Here is a 19,649-nt window from a genome sequence, read left to right as displayed (position 1 = left end):
GAAAACCGACATCTCTACTGTTTATCGATAACTTTGAAACATGAATTTTCTTATCTTTTGGTAAATATATGTCAAAACTTTGATTGTTTCGAGATCAGAGAAGAATTTTGGAGTGTCAAAATAAAAGTTAAACTTATATATTCAGTAGTTCATTTTTTCCAAAAAAGTGTGGGAAATGGGGTTTAACATGGGCCAGACCCATTCCAAATGAGCCATGATTTTTATAAATGTTTTACGAACTTAAATGCAAAATAAATTAAACATGGCCAATTTCTTATGAAATCATATATTAGTAAATCATAAAATACCTTACTTTTCAAGTAAAATGTAATAATCTTATGACCTTGAAGTCTAGTGATGTGTAAACATTGTCGCTAGACATTAACCGATTGATAAATGTATGATAATCGACAATTTTTTTCGCGATTCACGTGATGATACTTTGTCAGGTGAATTCTAAAATTTTGTTTTGTCCAGGGAATAAATCATAGGCCGATCTGAGAAAACTTTTTGAAGGTGGCAGTCTTCCTTTAAAAGCTTTGACATAATTTTCGTACCCAACAAAAACAAATTTGATGGGTTTACAAGTTCATTATGAGCAAAAACTTTAGACATATTATGTAAAATAACGAATAAATTCCCCGAAATAAAGTAGCCAGCTGTCAGTTGTTGGAACCAGTGACTCAGCGAAGTGAGTCACCAGCTGGCGATTGGGGTTCTTTTGCACACGATCGGTGGGGGCGTGAGCAGTGTGTGGTGGGCGCTCGTGGGAGAAGGTTTGGGACGCAAAAGTTTCGACCGTGCTTTCACTTCAGGACTAAAAAATGAAGATTTGGACATCGGAGCACGTGTTCAAGTAAGTTAAACGTATATATTCACTTCAAAATTGATGCAGACTTCGGCTTTTGATTGTCTTGTATGCGTCAATAATTGTACTTTTAGGTTTCTGACGGTGCGTGATGATTATGTAATCGATTATGCAAATTTTACGTAATATCTTGCGCGTTGCAAAGTTGCAACAATGTTTTACAATGTTTTGTGCCTTTCTTTTCATGTTTCCCATATCAGCCCCTGTTTTTTCTCTGATTCCACGTCTCTGTGCTCGCCCTTGCTGTCCCTCTCCCCTATTTATAGTCACCGTGCCTCTCCCCATCCTTGTCCTAGTATGAAGCAGGATTACGGGGAAGGCCGGTATTTTGCCTGCCACATTCCCACCTCCTGACCGCCCCTTCCCCTGTTCCACAGCCACTCGTGGGAGACGGTGAGCCAGGCCGCCTGGAGGAAGTACCCGAACCCGATGAACCCGGCCGTCGTCGGCATTGACGTGCTGGAGCGACGCGTCCAGGAGGGCCGCCTCGTTACCGACCGGCTCATCAGCTCAAAATGGGGCATTCCCGGCTGGGCGGCGAGTCTGATCGGCTCGCCCAGTGTCTGCTACGGTTACGAGCAATCCACCGTCGACCCGGCCCAGCGCCAAATGGAGCTCAAAACCAGGAATGTGAGTACCGGACAGAGAGGGACTGGGGGCTGGGGCCGTGACGTCTACTGGGGTACGCGCGTCGCCTCCTGATGGGGTGAGGAGGAGGCGGGGTGGAGGGTCAGGGGTGGCGCTCGTCGGCGCTGCGACGGGCGAAGGGGGGGGGGGGAGTGGATTCCGCTGGTCAGCGCCTGTTGGCGTGTGGGGGTCGAATTACGCCGATGGGCTGATCGAATGTCTTGCTGCCTCGGACAATCCATTGTTCATTATTATGCGCATCGGTTGAACTGAGGATCACTGGTTGAGATGAGGCCCGCCCCGCTGAAGCAACGAAGCATCAGCGGTATTTGGCTGGTTTTTAGCTCAGTTTTTCGTCTGTCACCGCCAATGGGAATGGAAAAATCCGTGTGACGTCACGACGTCTTGAGCAACGATCCTCCGCGATTACAGTAAAAACTGGTTATGGCCGGTTGGTAACTCATCGGGCTGATACAGACGCTGCGATTGCTGCCCGGCCTTGTAGGGTCCGGAAGGTCCTTGGGCTTGCGCATGACCTAGATTACCCGAGTACTACTGAGGGAATGCCGCAGGGAAACCAATGGGCGGACGGTCAAACCCGTTGCATTGTTGTAGTGTAGACTTCATCGGTGCTGTCTTTTGTGGGAATCTTCGTCGTTCCCCCAAGCCTACTTACCAGTCTCCTCTCCCGTTTTCAGATCACTTTTGGCAGCAGCATCTCTGTCGACGAACGGCTGGTGTACTCTGAGCACCCGGACGACCCGTCAAAAACGCTCCTGCGTCAGGAGGCGGTCGTCACCGTACAGGGCGTCCCGCTCACCGACTACATGGAGAACATCCTCACCAGCAAGATCTCGGCCAATGCTGGAAAGGTGAGCACGCGACGGGGCTAGGCTGGTGGTTGGACTGTAGTGCTAAGGTCACGGTAGGGTGCAGCCGATAGTAGGCATATGCGTGTACCCCTTGCAAATGCGAACATGATTTGTCCAGATCGATGGAGAGTTGTATTCCCCGCATTGTTGTCAGTCCCGTACAATTGAGATTGGTGGAAGATTACGCAATCTCGGTCATGACCGAGATTACAGGACATTGCAAGATTGCAATGCGATTACTACTTTTTCTCAATATTGCGTACAGACTGGGCCGGCATATTGTTGGCGTAGGCTGACCCGTCTTTGCTCGGCGAGGCGTGTTGTAACGTCCAGTGAGCAGCTTTGCACTGTGACCGGCTAAGCCTAAATCTGTCTGCGGTGTCGACATTGGCCGGTGCACTGCAGAATGGGGTACGGGTTAAAGGTCGTGGGGAGGGTAGGGTAGCGGGGGCGACGATACCGGAGTGGACCGCCTGCCCTTCGGCCGAAGGTCAGGGTTACGGCTTGTAAGGTGGTCCGGGCTGAGTCATTGCCGTTACGCAACGGGTCCCGTGGCATTGCAGTCAGGCTAATCGTTACGTGGGCGTCTTAGCATGACAGTTCACACTCCCAAATTCCAAATTCGCGTAAGAGCACTATTGATCTGAAGCTTATGCGCATATGTTCACTTGCGCATAATCCTTGTTTTGTGGCCAAAATTTTACCCGAAATAACTTCTACATTTCCATTTACGCACGTCATCAAAATTGAACAATCCATACCAACTGCTAGGTCCGGTAACGTGTGCCGTTCGCCCCGCCCAGCCCTTTGAGTTCCGAGTTCTGACCGCTCTTCTCCGTCGGGCAGGGCCGAGAGGCTATGGAGTGGGTGATCGGCAAGATCAACCAGGAGGTGCACGAGCTGGCCACGGCCACCAAGAGCGCCGTGAAGACCACAGACGAGCTGCTCCACTCGGCCAAACACTCAGTGGACGGCCTGGCCGAGCGAGCGCGGCAACTGGGACACCTCACCGACGGCATCACCGAGAAGGCCAAGAACATTCACCTGACCAGCGAGACCACAGCCAACCAACGACAGCTATGAGAAACGTGCCACTAGGACATTTTGTAATTATTATTTGCGCTGGTTTAACGGCGCTAGGTAGTTTCAACAAATCAATGCGGTGCGCTGAGCGGACTGAGCCGCCGATGCGCGGTTGGTGTTCGCTCCGTGCTGGCTGTTACGTGTGATAAGTACGGAGAACGGGCCAGCCGAGCCGGTCCCGGTGTCATGGCAGGCCTCAATTGACGGCGCTGTTAGGATGTTCTGCCGGAGGTAGGTGCTGTCGTTTTGAATTCGCTCTATCCCTGTTGGCAGTTTTGTGAATCATTTAGGCATTTGAGCTATATTCGGCAGATCGACGCGATCGTGCGGCCCTCGGTGTTAGTGGTGTCACGGCTGGTTTATGTAGCCCAGTTTCGGTCAGGTCGGGACGCTTCTGGCCTGGTAATCTCAATCGATCCCGCACTGGCACATCGTCTACTGCTCGTTTTATTGGCCGTGACCCCACTGCGAACTGATCGGAGACAACTGCATCTCAGGGCCGTTTGACAGACAGATTGACGTGCAAACACACAGACACAAAGAGTTACGAGTGCGTGCTAGTCGTGCGAGCGTCAGTGTCACTCGACATGTCAAGTCATGCGTGAGCCCGATGTCGCTTGTCCCGTCTCGTGTTGTTTCTGTGCGCGTGTGTAAAGATCACCCCACTGCCGCCGCGGATCAAAGTGTGCGCGTGTGAGTGTGACCCGACCCCCTGTGGCGGACGGCTGTAGCCTCTGCCCGGGATCGGACCGGGCGGCGACAGAGCGACTCATTGGTCTGAGACTCACCGCTGAGAGAGCGCCTGTCGCCGCCCGAAGGTGCGTGAATAGTGCCACCGCTCGCACCAATACAGCCATTCCAACGGGCCCAGGAGCAGTGTGTGTTAGCTGGGGGAGACTGGCTGACGGCGGACGGGTGGGTCGTGGCCGTGGGAGTGGCGGGACTATTTTTGGATTAGGATGGATGGGTTCACTCGTTGCTGTCACGAGGCATGCGGCCACTGAGAGCCTCTGACGTCACGTCAGCATGTGACGTCAGACGAACCTGTAATAGAGGGAGGGGGCTGTCGTAGTAGTGAGAGTAGTAAAGTAATCTTGGGGGCTGTGACGTGTTCGGAAGTGGGAGCTGAGGTCCAACCCGCCCGACGGAAACTCAGTTACCGTGTTACGTAACTGTGAGCCCTCCGCCCGCGCCGTTACGCCTTGTGTTGGAGCGAGGCCAGACGTGCACTTGTAACACTTCCGCTGGTGTGGGGTGGGAGGGACTGAGTCCAAGTTGCGCAACAACCTTGCAGGCATACGTGCTCTGAACTACTGAGTGATCGATCTAGATACTGAGAAGTTCTTTCGGAGACGAATCTCCGTGACAATTCGCATTTTATACATGTCAACTACCTTGCGCACAAAGACTGACAAAGACCGTATATGTAGGCGTGAGGTGAGGCGAGAGATTTCGATACTCTATAATCGATATCGTCTTCACAAACTTCTGCATGTCATGCCCCCAGGGCCCAGATGTGTGCCGCACAGAGGCTGTGTGGGGGCGGACTCAAGTTGTCTGTGAACGCTGAATGGACTTCGAACCAGTGAACGGCCCCACTGCGCAGTGCACGGGTAGATAGAGCGACTGACGAGTGGGCCAGGCAGAGCGCCGGATACGGAAAATTACCGAGATACGGTCCTCAGAAGAGCCTGTGCGCTCAGCTCAAGGACGGCGTGAAGAGCGTGAACTCGAGGATGCTTTCCCTCTAGCAACATTTTAGTCATATCATATTGTTCTGATGCTTTGCTTGACGATACCCAAGTTAGGCCCCGTCATAGCAGTGTCGCGGCACTCCTAGTTCCTACTCGGACACCACTCCCCGTCCCAGGCGCGTGACTCGACCTCCACCGACGGAATCCATCTGCTGACGTCACAGCAGACGACCGTGACGTCAGCCCGGGCACCTGGCACCGCGCCAAGTGACGGCCCGGTTGAAGGTCAGGTCTGCGGACTGGCGGTCACTGGGGACAGAACCCTATACGTTACTGAGGGGCGCTCGCCTCGGGCTGCGATCTGCAAGGCGTGACGGTCGGTGACTATTCATTGACTCAACCACGGCAGTCGGAGTCGGTGACTCGGGAGTCGGGAACGGGGAACTGGGAAGTGTGCCTTGCCGTCTTTTGATTTGCCGATGGCCTCAATGCCTGTCTGCTATGTAACTGCTGTTACCAGGTGCCCGAGCCGTGCGGGTATTTTCCAGTCATGAGACGGGAGAACGTACGGACAGCGGACCGGCGGACCGGCAGAAGGATTTTCGGAAATCGTTACCGGATAGGTCGCCGAATGCTCGTACTAGCTGGCGTGGCGGGTGTCAATGGAATGCAGTAGGTCAGATAATAACAACAGGGTCATCTGTTGGACGCATATCATGCAACACAACCAGACCATACGACACATGTGTAATCCGAAATGCTGTTTTTAGATAGAGGTAGGCTAAGGTAGGTACACGTACAATTCCATCCGATCCTGCATTCCGGAATCAATAATCATCACCATGGCCGGAGCCGTCCGGTCTGCGCAGCCTCATGGATGATGTGGCGGGCACAAATTGACATCGGCCAGAAAACTAACCCCTGGTGCAACCAGAGGTTAGTTTTCTGGCCGATGTCAATGTGCCCGCCACACCATCTATGAGGCTGCGCAGACCGGACGGCTCCGGCCATCTGAGCTCGGACCTCGTCCTCGTCGGTGTACGCTCTCCCTCTCCCCCGCCTCAGTCACCGGAACTGCTGCACGGGCCATGGGTCGTGGTCGTTATAGCTCAAGGCCAGTTCGTCGGCAACGAACGGCAGTGACTCGTGGTACGTTCAGGCTGATGGAGCAGCTGCCACGCCGATATTGGCGTTGGGATGAGTTTGTAATGTGAAAAGGCCCAAACAAACTATGAGTTTTAGCATGATGTATGTTATATGTATGTACAGAATTAGTTCTACCTTGGGTTTTAGTTTTACCTTCCAAAACACTGCTAAGGCTGAATTTTGCAAAACGTTTTAACAAAAAAAAAACATTTTATTTGATTTTTCCCAGCAAATGTTCTACTTTTGAGACGTATGTGTAGTAACCTATGATGAATAAAAATAAAAAGGCTTAGCACAATCCTTGATAAAGCGTTGCAAGCACCATCTTTAATTTAGCTGTCCTGTGCCTCTTGGCACTCAAGCTAAGAAATAAAATATATTTTTTGCAAAAGGTCGCGCTGTGGAAACTGACCAATTGGAGCACGAATTACAAAATTTCCAGCGCCATCTTTCTCTGCGGGAGTAACTCGTCGGTTACGAACGTGTGGGGTGTTTGGGTGCCCGGAAATTAGCCCGAAGTTTTTACCACAGAAGTTTTCCTGACAAAATCCGTAGTTATGTCGTCCCAGGGGGGTGGGAAAGCGAGGGACAAGCGATCCCACCGGAACAAGCCATACGAGCGCCGTCAGGTGAGTTGTGCGCCCACGAGGTGCGCCATTTATGTAATCGTGCATGTCCGCCGTGTACCGTTATTTCAAATCGCCGGCTTTTATTAGTACATACTCGGTATTTGCAACGAATGATTATACTTTAATTAAATTCCTGCATCTATACCATGGACCATCAGTGGCTTGGTATTTGTCAGACTACAACATTTTACCTAAATTTCAAACACATGTTCATGCCAGTGATGGTGCTCATACCTACATTATGCCTAAATGCTCTATTTAATTGCAATTGTCAGGCATAATGTGGGATAGATCATACAACTCATTTGATATTGTAAGTGGTAATGTTTTATTAATTTCTTCATCATAAGTGGTTTGGCTCGAGGCTTATTTTCAACTAATCACACATAGCCAGGAAAAAGGGTAAAAGTGGGCCTTGGAAAATTAAATGTCACCCAATTTTAGCATATAAATCATCCTGGATTAATTCCATACCAATACATGCATTTTGGGCTCAAATGTTAAAAAAAAGTTGTGATGATGATGTTGTGCCATAGGGCTTGGATTATTACGTAATCATTCATAATTACCATGGGGAGAACTATTTTTTATAATGACCTCAATAACACTGATAAATCATAAGGAAATGGGTGTCAAATGATGGCAACTGCCAAGTGCCAGTTGCCTCAACGTGTGACACTATCACAGCCTGCTCATTTTAGCAGACAAATTAAATGTGTTTACCAAGCACAAATTGAAAATGAATATTTTATAGATTGAATTTCTTTGCCAAATGCAGAAGTTGTCAAAACGTGTGTGACAGTATCGACAATGAACTTGAATTGGGAGCCGAACCACACAAAAAATGAACTATAGCAATATCCTTGCCACTTTTCATGTTTTGATTGTTTTGGGGTGCTGATGTTTCAGTCTGATATCTGAACATGCAATGGCTGTGGGATGAAATAAAGGGGTTGAATCATTTGGCTAGACTTGCAATCAGATGGTGCTCTCAGTGACCTGTCCATTGTAATGAGAATTGCAAATTATTCAAACATTTGTAGAGATTAGAGAAGGGCATGTTCAGTTGGGTCTGTCCTTACCTTGTTTTGTGGTGAGCTAGCCATCAGTTAGAATAAGGTTGTGGGAACAGGGATATGAATGACTGGATTCTGATGATGGAGAGGGAGGGTGCATCCTCACATCACCATGAATTGATAGTTGACTATCAATTTGTGTGCAGCCTTATCTTGACCTTCCTAGCTTAACACTTGTCTTTCAGCAAGTGTAGTATCAGCTATCACCATTCATAAAGTGTGAGAAATAAGGCCACTTCTTTTTAACAATTCAGCTTAAAAGTGTTTTTAAATAATTTCTTACTTTGCTTCAAATGCCTAAAGCTGTTAGGAATTATTGCATACTTAAAAAGTTAAAAGGCTAATAAAATAGCAGCCTGTGGTACTCATGCTACTAAATGTATGGCTACGTAAATATGCATATGTGATTAAGTAATGCTAACTGAAATCATTATTTGGCCTTTTTGAAACATGGGTTAGTGTTCAAATCATTTCAGCAGCTTCAAACTTGATATTTTGTGTGAAAACTGAATGATAACCAATTTTATCAAGTCAATGTGACACATATTGTGATATGGGTCAGAATATGAGAAGTGCTGTGTAAAGTATGGTGCTGGTGGCTTGTCTCCCATTTAAGTATCCTTTAACATGTCCATAAAACAAAGTTTTCAGCATTGTTTCAAAAGGTGCAACTTTTAATTTGAGAGTCAATGAGTTTTTCTGTGGTCTTAACTCACCTATTTTCTCTTCTGCTGACAGCCATTTCAAAATGACCTGTGTAATCATACCAATCCCAATAACCAATAACATAGCATTGGTTTTAGTTGCTCGATTGTGAGATAGCTCTTAGAGCACCACTCCATGAAATTATGAATATCATCAAACATTTTTTAAAGCTTATTTTATCCTAAACCATAATTATGTTCTACATTGTAGAATTGAAGCATATTTTGAAGGAATGTACATCTTTTCCCAAAGTAACATCATAAATTTGCATAAAAAGAAGGAAATCACCTGAGTTAGTGGAGGATCTCAAAACAGGGTACATACTACATAGCTTTATAAATGCTGAATCACCATGCAAAGACCTTCTTCAAAGTTGTATCACTTATCTATCTAGGCATGTTACTCTCATCAACCGGTGGCAAAGTGAAATATCCAGTAAATCCTATTTACACCATTTCTGCGCACTGTTTCCTGCCCCATTGTCCCTACTTCCTCCCCGCAGTGGAAAGTGTGTAGTTTAGAAAGTGGAGAGTGTGCGGTTATCTGAGATCTGACTGCGCCTCTCCCCTCGACAGGGCCTGCTGGGCCGCCTGACGGGCACCGTGACGCGCCTGCTGCCCGAGTCGTGGGTGCCCACCTGGCTGCAGGAGCAGGAGGAGGCGCCCGAGTCACGGCCCGGACCGGCCACGCGGCGCAACCACCTGAACGCGCCGGCCGAGACGGCCGCCTGGAGCGCGCAGACGTCAGGTGAGCAGCACCGAACGTCCTCGACACTCAGCGGGATGAATTGTCTCACTGTATCATTCTGTGAAGTTTGCTATGGTTAGGTTTTCGTTCAATGAGAGTTTTTGGACTCGTTTTGCATCTCTGTTGCAAAACATGGCTGTTTTGGGCGCCAGGTGGCGGCGAACACGACATTGTCTCAGTCCCGGTGCCAAGGTGGCGTCATCATGTTTTATTGGAGGACTGTGAACGGGGAGCTAAATAAACGGGCCGGTGTTTGGACGGGCCTCCGCCGACGGCCGCCGTGCCAGGGGACGGTCAGGTGATGGGGGCCGGCCGGCCAGGGGAGCCGGAATGTTATCTCTGAGCTCGTGGTGAGATGAATAGGCGGTGAAGTCAGACAGGAGGGAAGTGTTGAGTCGGCAGCGGCTGGAGATTGAGGTGGTGGAGATGTCGGGCTACTGGAAGGATGTGGAGATGTGGGAGATCTCTGACCGTCCGTCTGTTCCAGTTCCAGTGGGCACTGTCCAGCTGCGGGACGACGAGGACGGCCGGCTGATGGCGGACGCGGGCGGAGGTCCGGCGCCGCGGCCGGCCATCACCTCTAACTGGGCACGACACGCGGAGGACGGCGCCGGTCCGTCCGGCTGGCCGCCCGCCCCGGCCTCGGCCCCGGCAGCCGCCGCCGGTCTGGTGTCCGCACCCGGGCCGAGCTCCGGTCCTCCGCCTAGCCTGGACGAGAGCATGGCGCGGAAACGGCGCCGGCGGCAGCTGCAGCAGGATGACTCTGAGCTGAGCGACGACAGCGGGCCGGCGGCGACCCCAGTCGGTACCCCTGCCGCCGCAGCCGCCGTCATCCCCGCCGCCACCTCGTCAGTCACAGCACCCAGCGCCGTCCGCGGCCGGCCGCAGCCCGGAGCTCTGAGCAACAAGAGGCCGCGCTTCAACGCGTCGGCACTAAACACATCTCTGCTGTCCCAGGTAAGGGGTCGACAGTAATTAATTAATGAGTGGCTGGTCTTCTCGGGTCAAACGAAGTTCTGAGGCAGGCTGGTGCTCATGGTTAGTAGCACCAGCGACCATAAAGTACGGCTTGGTTTACAAATGTGTTTACTGTTGCACGGACAATACGCTTAATCAGATCAGATGACGTATTGATAATTCTGTTTTTGCATCAGCTTGACAAAACCACTTTTGCGTAATTAAATGCTTATTTAGGAACCAAAAAAAAAAAAAAAAAACGAAAGATAGGCTTTCTTGGGAGCTGAATGTACAGTGTATTCCTGCACAGCGGATTTCACTGAGTCATGAGTCGGGTATGGGCAAACTACGAACCCCGTTAATCGTTATAGCTGGTGCTAATCGCACAGGTGATTTCTTCACGTTTCTGTGCTCAGCAAAGTATCTCATCTGCTTTCTTTCATATGTTTGGCTTGTCCTCCGTAAGCGTGCTCTCCGTTTGTCTCGTCCTCTGACCACTTTGTTTACCTGTCTTGCCCCGTCTTTATCAGATCCCCTGGTCTATCCCTTCTCCCTTTATCTAATCTCCATTACCGCGGCTTATCCCCGCGTCATATTATCCCCTCTGACGGTCTCGTCTCTACTGTTTTGTCAGGATGATCCGGGCAGCTCGTCACTGAACCGCAGCGGCGCCGGCCTGTCTCCGTTCTACCCGGGACCGACGGCGTACGGCGGCGCGGCCAACCACCGGCGACTGCGGGTGCCGGCGGCCGGCTCCGGGTCGTCCAGCGGGCCCTATCAGGTACGGAATCTGAAACACCCAGAGGGTTTACCACGTAGGTACGAACTGCAATCCCTTTCCTCCTTCCCCTGAGGACCGTACCAGGTACGAGCCATGTCAGGATCTGCTAGATTCGCTTTTGTCCTTCCAGGCGATTTGCTATTGACTTTATTGTCTCAGCGATGCTTTGGAGGTACTTGAACTTTGGATGGTTGCAATAACGCGGTCAGCGTCCTAGCAGGAGCAGCTGTGAACTTCGTTTGAAGACATTACTTTTGTTGGGAAAAGAAGTTGTTTCGCTCTACCAGACGTCGGTCTCACTGTTTCCCGTGCATCCCGGTATGTTTACTTTGCCGTCTGGCTCGGCCTCCCGGAGCTGGAAAAGTTGCTCTGAAACCGCCGGCTGACAGACTCCATGGCGAGCAGAGTACAAAGTTCCGACGGCTCGGAGCGGAAGGGGTCTGCGCTGTTCTGCGACGCTCAACCGCCGAGTTTGTTTCGCGGTAATGTGATTTTACCTTCAGAAATAGCCACTGTCTGGTCTAGTGTTAAGCTGGTGTGGTTTGTAAATGTAATTTGGCTATGCGCTGGTTTCCGGTAATGTGCCATATATTTTACTGTCGAAGAGGATGAAACGAGATGTCACTCGGAGGACCCGTGTCCCTCCGTTCTCACGCCTTCATTGGAAGAGAAGACACTTGGACAGGCGGCTGTCCCCGTGAGGCGTCCCTCCTAACCACTCCAATCTGTCTCTCCCCGGCACCCACCAGTCGTTGGCCACAAGTGTGAACACCGAGCGCGTGAGCTAGCTGTCTTCGTCCCGTCCGTGCGCGGTCTGTCGCCAGCACCCCCCCCCCCCTCCCCATCGGTATGCGGGTGGTGCGTCTGCTCCCCTCCCCGCACCTTCCTCTGCCCACGGCCGGAATACAGGTCTGAGCCGCGCCGTGCAGGGCTGCTAGCCGGCGGGGGCGGTGGTTGTTTTCGTTCACTGTTGTCGGGCCGGCTCTGCAGCGGTGGCAGCAGCCGGCCGAGTGCCAATCAACGGATCTCGGGTCGTGACTTTTATGTGTGTCCGCCTGTGTGTCTATCTGCCCCCCTATCTTTCAGCTGTGTTTTCTGTATGAAATTTGGTACTTCGGTATGTGTATGTGTACAAATTGCGTATATTTCATATCAGGAACCCATTTTTTTCTCTTTTTTTACGCATATGATTTATCTCCTACAATGCTATTGGGGTGTACCAAGTGTCTGTATTGGCCCATGATTAACCCCCTGCTTCCCCTTTGCGCAGGTGCGGCCGCGCGCGGCCCCCGTTCGGATGGGCGAGGACGCGTCCATGTCTACCACAGCGCGTCGGATCCTGTCGGTGCTGGAGGGCATGTCGACGCCGGTGTCTGACGCGCGCCGCGTGCCCGTCGCCTCGCCCGGGGACCGACTGTTGGACTGCAGTCTGGACGGCCAGCGGCGGGCCGGTCTGTACGGCGTTCACGGTGCCAGGTGAGCAGCCGGAGGACGGGCCGGGCGGGGAGGTAGGGAGGATGAGTTATATTCAGAGGTGGTTCAATAACTTATGATGCAGCTTCATCAGATAGTCATACGAATTGTTCGACTAATATGCTGCTATTCTGAGCAATTGATCCAGTCAGAACCGCTGATAATGCATACTGCTATCTTTCTTGGTAACTAACCTTCCACCTCACTGCATTATTCACTCATCCCGCGTGTATTTCCATCTACCACAGTATCGTATTGATTTCTCTGTGGGATCATCGGTACGTATTATTTCCGTCCGATGTGCGTCGGTGCCCGCGCCGTGTGACCGACCGCTCGCTCGCTGTCGACCTCGGCAGGCTGGGACGGCGGCGGCTCGAGGACCCGCCCGTCCACCACGTGGTGCCGCCTGTCAAGGTCACTGTGGAACCCAACAGGAGTCTGACAGCGGCGCACGACGACGCGGCCAGCAGGTGGGACAGGGAGACGAATAGGTTAGACGGAGGGAGAGAGGGATAGGAAGTAAGGGAGAAAGGGACAGACAGGGAGAGAAGGACAGACAGGGAGAGAAGGACAGACATGGATCAGAGTGAGGGAAAGAGAAGTCAGACCGTCAGATATGGAGGGTCAGACAGTGAGGGAGGAAGTCGGGGGAGGGGGTCAGAGTACAGGGAGAATGAAGGGAGGGGGCGTGAGTGATAGTTTGGATATATGTATTAACAATGCCTGCCGGCTGGCTGGCTGGCACTGGCTCCGGTGCTTGTGAGACGGGGCAGAGGTGTTGTTGGGACCGTCTGGGGGGGGGGGGGGGATTCAGCTGGCGAACATGGGGATGGCGCAGTGGCTAGAATGGGGTGGAGGCTTGGAGCCAAGAGGGACCTTTTTATTTCAACTAATTGCGTGTAGATGAGGATGTTTTGCCTGGAACATGGATATCTTTGTCGTTTAATGAACAGGTTTTCCTCATTTGTGTTATAATAGCCGTCTTTTTCCTTGCGGCCCATATCAGGATCTCGTTCCGCGGAGAGTCATTTCGCCCTGGATGTTATTGAAGCTGTCTGGTTGCTCTGATGCCATGTAATTGCCCTGAGCCGACAATTTGCCATCCCGGCCGGAGCTCTGACTCCCCGGTGCTGTGTGCCGCAGGCGGGTAACGTTCGCCGTCCAGCCGTCGTCGTCTGCCGCCGCGGCGGCCACTCCGTCCGTCACCACCGGTGGAAAGATGCGCCGACAGCGGGAGCGCGGTCACTACTCGTCGCGGCCCGAGACAGACCCGGCTGCTGAGCTGCCGCCGTCGCCCGAACCGCTACCCGACGTCAGCCTGCCGTTCATGCACATTCAGCCCATCAGCCTGACTACTTCCACCCCCAAGGTGCCGCCGGCGGCCGATGCACGCCGTGCCCCCGCTCCCGCCGCGGTCGCCACCAATGGAGAGGAGTTCACCTTCAGCAGTCCGCGGGTGGTGTGCCCGGAGGGAGCCGGGCTGGTGAATGGACTGGCCGACGGCGAGGATGAGCCCACCTTCTCCTTCAGCGCTCCGGCTGCGGTCGGCGAGCGGACCGCCCCCGCCCCCGCCCCCGCCCCCGCGGCGTCGGAAAAGGCTGCTTCCTCGCCAGCGAAGGCAACTCCCTCCCCGGCGAAGGCAGCCGCGACCCCGCCGGCGCCCGCAGCCAGCTCTTGGGGTGACAAGTTCAAACCGGCGGCCAAGGCGGCGTCCCCGGCGGCCGAACCGAGCCCAGTTGCTCCAGCCATCACTAGCTCCTGGGGTGACAAATTCAAACCAGCCGTCGGTCAGTGGACCTGCGACACATGTATGCTCTCAAACAAGGCAGAAGCCACCAAGTGCATCGCTTGTGAAACGCCGAACGCCAGCGCCAAGCCAGCCGTGCCTGCTGCGTCCTCCGGCTCCAAACTGTCTGCGACGGCGGCACCGTTCGTCCCCACCTCTTCGTGGGGCGACAAATTCAAGCCAGCTGCCGGTCAGTGGACTTGCGACGTATGTATGCTCTCTAACAAGGCCGAGGCGACGAAATGTGCCGCCTGCGAAACGCCTAACCCGACTGCGAGCGCGGCAACAGACTCTGCACCCAAAGCGGCCGACTGGGAGTGTTCGACGTGTCTTGTGCGGAACAAGTCGGGCGTCTCCAAATGTGTGGCGTGCGAGTCTCCGCGGCCCGAGTCTCGGGAAAAGGACAGCACGCCGTACCAGTTCGGTGCCGCCAAGCCAGCCGCGGGCGCGTTCACGTTTGGCTTTGGCGCCAAAAAGGCCGACGCGGGTGAGGCCGCGAAACCTGTCTCAGGCGGGTTTGTGTTTGGAGCGGACTCTAGTAAAGCAACTGACTCGAAAACCAGCGAGAGTAAAACTACCGGAGGTTTCACCTTTGGTGCGCCGAGCACGGACAAGCCGGCTGCCGCGGCCGCTGCGTTCTCGTTCGGGTTTGGTTCGGGTACCAACAAGGCCACAGCCGATGGAGCGAGTGCGAAAACCAGCGAGTCGTCCGCCAAGGCACCGGCGGTCAACTTTAGCTCTGGCTCCGGCAGTTCTCCCGGCGTGTCCCTGAAGCGGAAACAGCCGGAGCGGACGGTCGAGAAGCCAGCGCCGGAGCTGAAAACGGGTAACGTGATGGACCTGCTGGGCGGCGGCGGATCGGCCAGCCCCAGCAAACCGTCCGACGCCAGCAACGGCGGCTCCGGCGGGGAGGCGAAGACGGTCAGTAACTCTACCGTGCTGCCGGCCAACGGTGGCTTCAGCTTCGGCGCCCCGGCCAGCACCGGCGCCACGACGGCTGCCACATTCACCTTCGGATCCGGATCGCAGCCCACCGGTGGCAGCACAGCCACCTTCAGTTTCGGAGAGTCGGCGGCCAAAAAACCTGCCGAGCCGGCGAAATCGGAGGCGTCCAACGCGACTGACAAGCCGCCGGCGATGTTCTCGTTTGGTGCCAAGAGCTCCGGTTCGTCAGAAAAACCGAGTGGTGCCGGGTTCGTGTTCGGTGCCGGCTCGGGAACAACCGCGACAGACAGCGCCTCGAAGGACGCGAAGACCGCGTCAGTAGCGCCACCCACCTCATCGACGACCTTCTCATTTGGTGCTAGCAAATCTTCAGAGCAATCGGACAAGAGCAGTACAGGTTTTAGTTTTGGCGCGAAGAGTTCAGACAGCTCCACCTCACAGACCGCTGTTTTCGCTTTTGGCGCGAACGCGAAGCCTGCAGAATCAACGGAGAAGCAGGCTTCAGCGGGATTCTCGTTTGGATCGAAAGCCCCGGAGAGCTCCGATAAACCCTCGGCCACATTTTCCTTCGGATCGGGCAGTACCGCGGCGCCGGCCGACAAGCCCGCCGCAACATTTTCATTCAGCGCAAAACCGACTGAGAACGCCGACAAGCCAGCAGCGCCGGCGGCGACTTTCTCCTTCGGCAGCGGCTCCGCGGCACCGGCCGCCGCCAAACCGGGCGTGTTCGCCTTTGGCAGCGCGCCGGCGACTGAGGCGCCTGCCGCAGCGCCCGCTCCCGGCGGGTTCTCGTTCGGCAGCTCCACTACCAGCGGTGCCTCGACCGACAAGCCGGCCGGCGGGTTCGCGTTCGGCGCGCCAGCAACCACCAAGGCTGACGCGGCGCCCGTGTTTGCCTTCGGAGCCACCAGCAACGGCCCGGCGGCGAAAAAGGCGGCATCAGACGAGAAGGCGGCGCCCCCTGGCGTGTTCCAGTTCGGTTCTGGATCAGCCGCGCCCGCTGCCAGTCCGTTCGGTGCGGCCGCCGCCCCCGCCCCCGCCGCCGCTCCGGCACCGTTCGCGTTCGGCGCCGCCAAGACCGCCGCGCCGGCCACCTTCAACTTCGGCTCGGGCGCGGCCGCAGCGCCGGCCGCCGCCGCCCCTGCCGCTCCGTTCGTGTTCGGCGGCGCGCAGCCCGCGGCGCCGGCCGCCGCCGCCGCGCCCGCCCCGGCTCCGGGCGTGTTTACGTTCGGCCAGGGCAGCTCTCAGCCGGCGTTCGGCCAGTCGGCCGCGCCCGCCGCACCATCGGCTGGCTTCTCGTTTGGTGCCAGCAGCACGCCGAGCTTCAACTTTGGCGGCGCGCAGCCGGCGGCGCCGGCCGCCCCTGCCGGAGGCGTGTTCCGCTTCGGAGCGGTGAGTACAACGGTGGTGGGATTTGGGGAATGTAAGCGGTGGGAGGTGTTGTCTTGAATGCAAAACTGTATTGCCTTTTAGCTGACTATGTTCTTTTAGGAGTGTTCGTGGCGACTTTGAAATAAATGATGGGCACTCAGGGCACGTGCGCCTTTTTTTAATGCAGTCTTACGATAATCGAAAATGCTTAAGATAATCATGCCTGGACCTTTTCGCCAACAGCATTGCCGTTTCGTCGTCGCGGCCTCGGTGTTGTACCGTCGCTGTGTTTTGGCAGCGGCAGCCCCCGGGCTGCTGTCACACCGTAGTTGTCAGCCGCCCTCCCCTCCCCGTGTCTGACCGTCGCCCCCCGCTCGTTGGCAGCCGTCGACGGCCTCTGCTGCGCCGGCCCCGGCACCCTCACCGTTCGGAGCCGCCGCCCCGCCACCGTAAGTAACGGGGGGCGAAAATGGCAGGATGAAACGGTGTTACATTAGCGTGATTCCAGTCTTTTGTCGAGCTAGTGCAGATCAGGTGTTGGTGCATCTGTGGTATGTTTTTGGCCGACTTCCAAGGACAGCAAGACTGCTTTATTTTAATTACTTGATATCGATTAGTGGCGTGAAGCTGCGTCTTCATGTTTTGTTCGAACTCGATGAAGCCTTTGAAGCTGAACAATGAGGAAACTTGTGTAAATGGATCGTCTTCTAGCTGCTTTTCTAGCAGTAGCGTTGGATTTTCTCTAAATTGAGCAGTGTGTGGACCGTTCCGACGGGTTGCTGCTGTTTTGTCGACAGGGGCGCGGCGGCGAACCCGTTCTCTGCTACGGCATCGACAATCGCCGGCCGCAAGATCCGCACGGCCAAACGGCGCAGCACCGTCAAAAAGTGAGCGGCGCGCGGCCCGAGCGGCGACAGAGAGCGCGTGGACTGACTGTGGACTGGACGGCGCCGCCGACCGTCTCCCGCGCCGCGCCGGCCCTAGCCAACCAGCCATTCCCCGTGTGAGTGAGAGCGCGCGGCGGCGGCGGCGGCGGCGGCGGCGGCGACCGGACTCCTTCCGACGCTACCGACACCAAGGGCCTGGCGGCGCAGGGTCCCGCAGCCGTTCACGTGCGAGTTTGTCGCCGAGCTTGTTTATCCCCTCCCCCGTCAATGAGAGCAGCCTCGACTGCCACGCCATCTGTGATACGATTCTGTGATCTGCCAGGCCCTTGGACATAGCGTGACGAAGTGCCGGAGTGAGTGAGAGTGCGAGCGAGCGAGCGGCCGCGGAGGGGTGTGCGCGGGGCGGCGGCGGCCACCGCAGGCGGCTGGCTGCTGTGCTGAGCCAGGCGGCTGCGATGCGCCGCGCCGCCGGTGGAGCGGCCGAGACCGCCACCGCACGGTATGTGTCAAATTAGCCTCTGGGATTGAACGGTCAGCGCCGGTTCGAGGTGAAATTGTGGACGCGAGTGGACGTCGTGTGGCGGACAGCTGACTCACTCCCGTTGTATTTTATGCCCGTTCAAACAGTTCAAACTTGCTGCGAATGGCGGACCGCAGCGCCGTCGACGAGACTATGTGATTGTTTTGTCAGCGAAATATCGGGAGGTCGGACTGTAGATCTTTACCGGAGAGAAGGAGCGAGAGTGTGGAAATAAATTGACAATGGTAAAAGTGTATCTGTTTGGCGGCGACCGCATGGTGCTGCGGCGGCCGCTTCCTAAAAACTGAAATGTTGAATTTCGCAGAGCTCGAAGGCGCGAGGACAAATATACGCCATGGCATCTGGACTTAGTGAATTTGAGTTGTTCTGAAGGACCATCTCCTGGGAGAATGAGAATGAATGTGCGGGCGACTGACGGACGACAGCCGTCCGATGCCCAGGTTGGAGGGTGGGTTACGAATTTACTGCCGTTGCTGCCACCTAGCGGTCGGACTAAAAAAAAACCTAAGGCTACTTCTATGGGACTGTTCTGTTCACCTAAGCATGCCCGGTTTCGGCCCATTGACACTTCATGACGCTACCGGCATTGACGCTAGGTTTCCATGGGTAAACAAGCAGAACTGCCCATTTTTGCAGCAGGCTGCTGTTGCACGGATTCTAATCGCGGTCGAATTCATGCGGTCTGTGCAGCTGACCAATCAGAGGCCAAGAAACGCCAGGCGCCCGAATAGCGCCCGGGTCACCGCTCCGTCATTTCCATCCTCAGGACACTAAAATCCTTCTCCCCACGCCTCAATCCCCTCAGCCGGGCTGGACGGGCCACTTTACCCCATGCGGGAATGCCCGCAAGAGCACGCCCGTAGCCGGATGCGATGTGCCTGGGGAGCTGGGTGACCTGTCGCCTGGACGGGCTCAGCCCCGGCGACTCACTAGGGTGCCTGCCCAGACCAATGTCTCCCCTTATTCCTATCATCCTTCCGGCAATGAAATCGTCTTGTCAGACCGAAAAGGACTAACCCAACAAACAAAACAAGCGCCCGGGTAGCCTTTTGCCTCGTGAGGGCTTTGTAAATGCATAAATATGTAAATGCATCCCTTCCTTGGGAGCACCACCGAACGGTACCACACTGATTAACCCCTCCCTCCCCCAGACTGGGCATTGTAAACACTACGTGCACCGTGCGAGTATGTGATGCAAGCGCAGCACAGCTGAGAACCCGTCCCGCCCTCGAACATTACCCGTGTTAATTTCGCGTGTTGTTCGTGCGGTACATAGAGTGCGGTACATCGTCTTGTACACTCGGGGGCAGATTGATGTTCCACCACTCCCTACCCATCGGGCGATCCCATGGCTCAGCACTGGCTGCTTCCAGTGTTGCCTGCCCTCAGCACTGCTCAGCACTGCCTGCCAATGCCAGTGCTGCCACTGGCAGCAGCCAGTGCTGAGCCATAGGAGCCCGA

At 54.7% G+C, this 19,649-nt stretch overlaps 2 protein-coding genes across 2 annotated transcripts; both read left to right on the top strand.

Moving 5' to 3' along the window:
* Nucleotides 1–549: 549 nt before the first annotated feature.
* On the top strand, nucleotides 550–4,323 carry LOC122389723 (protein slowmo-like). Its single transcript, XM_043382040.1, has 4 exons — nucleotides 550–856; nucleotides 1,246–1,498; nucleotides 2,194–2,367; nucleotides 3,214–4,323. The coding sequence occupies exons 1-4, from the start codon at nucleotides 825–827 to the stop codon at nucleotides 3,448–3,450; spliced, it is 696 nt and encodes a 231-aa protein (XP_043237975.1). The 5' UTR covers nucleotides 550–824; the 3' UTR covers nucleotides 3,451–4,323.
* A 2,367-nt stretch (nucleotides 4,324–6,690) lies between these two features.
* On the top strand, nucleotides 6,691–18,532 carry LOC122389722 (nuclear pore complex protein Nup153-like). The gene is made up of 9 exons (XM_043382038.1): nucleotides 6,691–6,919; nucleotides 9,276–9,447; nucleotides 9,935–10,404; nucleotides 11,039–11,185; nucleotides 12,456–12,661; nucleotides 13,015–13,128; nucleotides 13,802–16,781; nucleotides 17,145–17,209; nucleotides 17,558–18,532. Exons 1-9 carry the CDS (start codon nucleotides 6,848–6,850, stop codon nucleotides 17,649–17,651), a joined length of 4,320 nt encoding a protein of 1,439 aa, XP_043237973.1. The 5' UTR covers nucleotides 6,691–6,847; the 3' UTR covers nucleotides 17,652–18,532.
* Nucleotides 18,533–19,649: the final 1,117 nt, after the last annotated feature.

This window comes from Amphibalanus amphitrite, unplaced genomic scaffold (genome assembly GCF_019059575.1).
Source record: "Amphibalanus amphitrite isolate SeventyFive unplaced genomic scaffold, NRLGWU_Aamphi_draft 000369F_arrow, whole genome shotgun sequence".
NCBI classification, from domain to species: domain Eukaryota; kingdom Metazoa; phylum Arthropoda; class Thecostraca; order Balanomorpha; family Balanidae; genus Amphibalanus; species Amphibalanus amphitrite.
Note: the sequence above shows the minus strand (reverse complement) of the source record. Positions and strands in the feature narration are given on the sequence as shown.